The sequence below is a fragment of the Physeter macrocephalus genome, chromosome 17 (genome assembly GCF_002837175.3).
Source record: "Physeter macrocephalus isolate SW-GA chromosome 17, ASM283717v5, whole genome shotgun sequence".
NCBI classification, from domain to species: Eukaryota; Metazoa; Chordata; class Mammalia; order Artiodactyla; family Physeteridae; genus Physeter; species Physeter macrocephalus.
In genome coordinates this window covers 4,551,574-4,558,415 of record NC_041230.1, presented here as the reverse complement: position 1 = coordinate 4,558,415, position 6,842 = coordinate 4,551,574, and the positions used below count along the sequence as shown (strand labels likewise).

General features: G+C 43.4%; 1 protein-coding gene across 1 annotated transcript in view; it reads left to right on the top strand.

The window, feature by feature from the left end:
* The window catches only part of LOC102987390 (double homeobox protein A), a 17,404-nt gene that overhangs the window by 7,835 nt on the left and 2,727 nt on the right, over positions 1 to 6,842 (top strand). The window contains exon 2 of the mRNA XM_007127443.3: positions 6,463 to 6,617. Within this exon, the coding sequence (XP_007127505.3) occupies positions 6,463 to 6,617 (155 nt within the window). The remainder of the gene's footprint in view (positions 1 to 6,462; positions 6,618 to 6,842) is intronic.

Here is a 6,842-nt window from a genome sequence, read left to right as displayed (position 1 = left end):
ATTGGGCGATTGGGATTGACATGTATACACTGATGTGTATAAAATGGATGACTAATAAGAACCTGCTGTATAAAAAAATAAATAAAATAAAATTCAAAAATTCAAAAAAAAAGTTGGGAATTGTATTTTATTCTGAGAATTTACTGAGGACTTATGTCAGGGGTACAGCCTCTCAGCGCTGAGATACTGTTCTGAGAGGTAACAGAGGAGACAGGATATGTAGAATTTTTTGCGAAAAACAAAACAAAACAAAAATCCAGGTAGTTGAACCTCAAAAGATTACTGCTAATTAAAGAATACCAGCGGGGGGCTTCCCTGGTGGCGCAGTGGTTAAGAATCCGCCTGCCAGTGCAAGGACACGGGTTCGAGGCCTGGTTCGGGAAGATCCCACATGCCGCAGACCAACGAAGCCTGCACGCTCTGGAGCCCTCACCACAACTAAAGAAGAGCCTGAGCGCTGCAACTAACACCCGATGAAGCCAAATAAATAAATAAGTAAATAATTTTTAAAAAATACCAGACATCTCAAGTTAATGGACTTAGTGTATTTCTACGTATGGGAAGACACAGGAGTCTGGGCTTATTGAAATTATTCCTTTGATATACAACTTAACTATCTAGGGCCAGTATACTGTTCTCCTCTATCCTGAATCCCCTCAGAGATATTTTGTGTATCTCTATAAACAACCCACACCATGTATTTACTATCAGTGCTCTCTTTACTACTAGAAAGAGAGCCATCATCATCTTTAAATCTAATGTGATTAGAGAGCCAATTCTAGAAACCCAAGAACCAATTCAGAAAACTCATCCTTAAATTCTCTTCCTGTAGAACTACTCTTGGTTCCCAAATCTGTGTTAATCAGGAGTCTTCAGAGAAACAGAACAAACAGGAAAGATATATAGATAGAAAGAGATTTATTATGAGGGATTGACTTACATTCTTATGGAGGCATCTCGAGAAGGGGTTTGTGCCTGAGTGGGTTCTCAATGCTGCACACTTGTAAACGACAGTTAGTTAAGAGGAAATTTATCAGAAAATATTCATGGCAGAGGCTCATGCCTAGAAGCAGTTATTAGCTTACACCTCTCAAGGAGATTGCTTTAGCTCTCTAAGTGGTTTTCTCTACTTACTAGATGGCTTAGGTGGCTCAATAAGGGACTCAGTTTTTGTTTTTTTTTCCTTGGCCACACTGCTGAGGCTTGCTGAGGATCTTCAGGGATCAGACCCAGGCCCTGGCAGTGAAAGCGCAGAGTCCTAACCACTGGACCGCCAGGGAATTCCCATCAGCTTCTTTACATTAGTTTCCATGGTCATGTTTTCATCTCTTAGGTGCATCATTGCCCTTGTGGAACAAAGGTGCTGCTTAAAGTATTGGGCCTCCTTGGTAGTATCACCTGACACGTTGACGTCTCCTGAATCACACAAACTTGTATGGGTAATAAATTTAAATTTCCCTTTTATCCTGCAGTGCTGTGGAAGACAGCTATAAACAATTGAACAATCTTGTCAACTTCCCTCAGGACTGATCAATGACCTTGAGAAGATTGCAAAGGAAAGCAATTGCACATATGCCGTCACATGCATAATTCCTGCCAGTGCAGGATAGGAGCCTGTTTTTATTTATAATTTTTATATTTTGTAAACATGGGCTTTTTGCAATTAATTTTTTGAAGTATTGCATTCAAATATTATTTATCTTTTTTTGCTTTTTTCTTTTCCTGTTTTTCTTTTCATACAATTGATGTTATTTTTTTGTACTTAGTTTTGTGGTTTTTTTTTTTAATAAATTTATTTATTTATTTATTTTGGCTGCGTTGGGTCTTTGTTGCTGCGCATGGGCTTTCTCTGGTTGTGGCGAACGGGGGCTACTCTTCATTGTGGTGCGCCGGCTTCTCGTTGCGGTGGCTTCTTTTGCCGTGGAGCATGGGCTCTAGGCGCACGGGCTTCAGTAGTTGCAGCACATGGGCTCAGTAGTTGTGGCTCGTGGGCTCTAGAGAGCAGGCTCAGTAGTTGTGGCGCATGGGCTTAGTTGCTCCGCGGCATGTGGGATCTTCCCAGACCAGGGCTTGAACCCGTGTCCCCTGTGTTGGCAGGCGGATTCTTAACCACTGTGCCACCCGGGAAGCCCTGTACTTAGTTTTTTAAATTGAAGTAGAGTTGACTTACAAGGTTGTGCCAATCTTTGCTGAACAACAGTGACTCAGTTTTACACATAAATACATTCTTTTCTTTATATTCTTTTCCATGATGGTTTAACACAGGCTATTCAATATAGTTCCCTGTGCTACACATTAGGACCTTGTTGTTTATCCATTCTAAATATAATAGTTTGCATCTACCAACCCCAAACTCTCAGTCCATCCCTCCCCCACCCCCCTCCCCCTTGGCAACCACAAGTCTGTTCTCCATGTCTGTGAGTTTCTGTTTTGTAGATAGGTTCATTAGTGCCACAAGTATTATCTACCTTGATCACAGAATTTTTAGCACCTCCCTTAAACATTGCTCCCTGGAAGTGAGAGCCTCACTTGCCTCACCCTAATCCTGGTACCAGTTATTAATTTAATAAGAAAAGGTTACCGGGCTTCCCTGGTGGCGCAGTGGTTGAGAGTCCGCCTGCCGATGCAGGGGACACGGGTTCGTGCCCCGGTCCGGGAGGATCCCACATGCCGCGGAGCGGATAGGCCCGTGAGCCATGGCTGCGGAGTATGTATGTATATAATAAACATTGGAAAAAAAGACGTGTAAATGCAATAGTACTCAAAAGTGTGCTTGTTCAGGTGTAGCGGTTGGTATAAATGATTAAATCCCTATCAAGGGAAGAAAAGAAAATCCTATCTAGTCCTTCCTAGATTAAGTGGGTGTATGCTTAAGTAAGTGGGAGGGGCCATCCTAGCTGATCATATAAAGCCAGCCTCACCAGGGCTGTTTATCTCTCTTTCGGTGGAACCAGGCTTCGGAGCTCCCTTCCAAGACTGCCGAAGACAATTCTTCATACAGTAAGTTCCTCACACATCAGACTGCAGTTGTGGTTTCCTTGGTTTGCTGGGGTGGGTTGGGCTGAAAACATAATAGGCTTGTTAGAAGTTTGGGAGTCCCAATTTTCAAACTTTTAAATAACTGTGCTAGGGTAAGGGAAAATCAGTTTCTCTCATGTAATATGAAAATATGCTGTTTTCTGTGCATCTGAGCATTGGAAATTTCAGAAAGATGCAGGCATGTAAGAACTAAACAATACAAATTATTGTTTAGGGGAGGGAGATGGTAAGAAAAAATAGATGGGAAGAAGAAAAAGGAGAGAGACACACTAAAAGAAACTAAGGGAAGCATCAAAAAGTCCTGAGACCAGAATGTCTTTGGAATCAAAGTAGCTTCCTGATTTCTCTCTCCAGACTGAACTTTTCTCCTGAACTTCCAGCTTTGTCTACCTAACTCCTTACTCGTCTGTAACAGGCATCTCAAAACTCAACATGTCCCAAACTGAACTCCCGATGTTCAGACCCAAACTCTTCCTCCTACTGTTTTCCTTGCAGAAGAAATGTCAATTGTTCATGCCAAAAACCTAGGAAACATCCTTGACCTTGTCTTTCTCTCAACCTATATCTAATCAGGCTGAAAATTCTGTTGGCTTTAACGAAATATTTTAGGGATCTTCTGACCGTTTCTTGGACTGTTTCCACCATCGTCACTGGATTATTTTTTTAAATAAATCTATTTATTTTATTTACCTTTTTATTTTTATTTTTTATTTTCGGCTGCGTTGAGTCTTTTTTGCTGCACGCGGGCTTTCTCTAGTTGCGGCGAGTGGGGGCTACTCTGAGGTGCGTGCACAGGCTTCTCATTGAGGTGGCTTCTCTTGTTGCAGAGCACAGGCTCTAGGCGTGCGGGCTTCAGTAGTTGTGGCACGTGGGCTCAGTAGTTGTGGCTTGTGGGCTCTAGAGCTCAGGCTCAGTAGTTGTGGTGCAGGGGCTTAGTTGCTCCGCCGCATGTGGGATCTTCCCAGACCAGGGCTCGAACCCGTGTCCCCTGCATCGGCAGGCGGATTCTTAACCACTGCGCCACGAGGGAAGCCCTCGTCACTGGATTATTGCAAGAATTGATCTCTCTGCTTCCACCTTGGCCCTGATTTAATCTGTTCTCAACCTTGTAGCCCGTGTGATCTTATCAAACTGTCAGATCAAGTCCTTTATCTACTCCAAACCCCTCGGTGACCTCCCACCATACTAAGAGTCAAAGGCACATGGTCGGAAGAGGTCCTATATAATCTGCCTTGCCTGGGAGGTCTAGGACCTCATCTGTTTCTGCTTTGTTTCCTCTTCTCCAGACTTATAGCCTTCTTGCTCTTCCTATCTATCTTATTTCTCTTGTCATATTTTCCTCATTACTTTGGTCTTATGCATAAAATTCTATCATGGGAATATACCATATTTTACTTATCCATTCTCCTAGCAATGGGCATTCAGTTGCTTCAGCTGTTACTACAAACAGCATTCCGAAAAATGTCATGCAGATGTAGGCAAGAAATGGATTGCAGGGTTACAATTACTTACTATACATAATTTACACAAGCGTACCCTGATTGCCCTACAGATTATCTTAAATAAATTACATTCCACCCAGCTCTCAAGAAGGGTTCTGATCTCCCCACCTTACCCCCGTCATTGCAAGCTGCTGACTTTTATCTGGTTTTCTACCTTTTTGAACTGAAGGTTTCAATTATGATATCTTTAGTTCCAGCAATTTTTCCCATTATTTTGGTAGCTTGGTATCTTATTTTGGTATCTTATTTGGTATATAACTTTTTCTATCTCAATGTAACATAGGTTTTCTTGTACATTATCTTTCTATTTTTAGCTTTTTGTTTTTTTTTTTCCTTACGCGGGCCTCTCACCGTTGCGGCCTCTCCCGTTGCGGAGCACAGGCTCCGGACGCGCAGGCCCAGCGGCCATGGCTCACGGGCCCAGCCGCTCCGCGGCATGTGGGATCCTCCGGGATGGGGCACGAACCCGTGTCCCCTGCATCGGCAGGCGGACTCTCAACCACTGCGCCACCAGGGAAGCCCTATTTTTAGCTTTCATATGTATTTAATTTTTTGGCATTTATTTTTATATACTGTATATTGTGTGACCCAACTTAATTTTTCTTCATATAGTAAGTCATTTTCTGTATCCAACACTACCCTTTCACATTGATTTTGGAGGCTATAGCTATCCCAATTTTAAGTGTGGACTTTAGTTACTAATAATGTATCAATATTGATTCATTAGTTGTGACAAATGTACAGTACTGATATAAGATGTTAATAATAGGGGAAACTGGGTGTGCAATATATGGGAACTCCCCATACTATGTTTTATTTTTTTAATGATATTTATTTATTTATTTATTTATTTAAATTAATTAATTCATTTATTATTTTATTTTTGGCTGTGTTGGGTCTTCGTTGCCGTGCGCGGGCTTTCTCTAGTTGCGGTGAGCGGGGGCTACTCTTCATTGCGGTGTGCAGGCTTCTCATTGCAGTGGCTTCTCTTGTTGTGGAGCACGGGCTCTAGGCACGCAGGCTTCAGTAGTTGTGGCATGTGGGCTCAGTAGTTGTGGCACACAGGCTTCAGTAGTTGTGGCTCGTGGGCTGTAGAGCACAGGCTCAGTAGTTGTGATACACGGGCTTAGTTGCTCCGTGGCATGTGGGATCTTCCCAGACCAAGGATCGAGCCCGTGTCGCCTGGCATTGGGGAAATGGGGGACTGTTGTTCAATGGACACAAAGTTTCAATTTTATAAGAATAAGTTCTAGAGATCTACTGCACAACGTTGTGCTTTTTTTTTTTAATTTATTTTATTTTTGGTTGCGTTGGGCTTGTGGGCATTCTCTAGTTGCGGCGAGCAGGCTCTTCGTCGTGGTGCGTGGGCTTCTCATTGCGGTGGCTTCTCTTGTTGCGGAGCACGGGCTCTACGTGCGCGGGCTTCACTAGCTGTGGCATGTGGGCTCAGTAGTTGTGGCACACAGGCTTCAGTAGTTGTGGCTCGTGGGCTCTAGAGCACAGGCTCAGTAGTTGTGATACACGGGCTTAGTTGCTCCATGGCATGTGGGATCTTCCCGGACCAGGGCTCAAACCTGTGTCTCCTGCATTGGCAGGCGGGTTCTTAACCACTGAGCCACCAGGGAAGCCCCTCACCTGCATTTTCTTGACTCATATTGTTCTTAATCCATATGAACAGAACACATCAATTTTTCATGTTGTTTGAAAACAGAAGACCTTGACTCCCTAGTCATGGCATTCAGATCAGCTGAAGAAGTTCAAGAATCACGCTTGTGTGCTTAAGGGCTTTATAACTGAGAGTTCTTTCCTCCTGGGTTCTCATGGATTCAAAATGAAAAGAGGAAGTGAGAGACAAGCTCGAAATTGAAGTTTGAATACATAAAATGGCCTATTTAATGCTTCTCTCTTAATCTTCCCACAGAGGCCATGGCAACAAAGTGTAGACGCAGCCGCACCAAATTCACAGAAGAGCAATTGAAAATCCTCATCGATGCATTCAACAAAAAACCTTACCCGGGTTATGCCGTCAAACAAAGACTTGCTTTGGAAGTCAACACTGAAGAGTCTAGGATCCAGGTAAGTTACAAGTTCTGTATCTCCAAGACGAGAAATAGAAAGGGAGGGGGGAACCATTCAGTGAGCACATATCATGTGCCAGTGTGACAAGGGCTTACATGGGCTCCTTAGTTGCAGCAGGCGGGCTCCTTAATTGTGGCTCGCGGGCTCCTTAGTTGTGGCATGCGAACACTTAGTTGCGGCATGTGTGCAGGATCTAGTTCCCTGACCAGGGATTGAACCTGG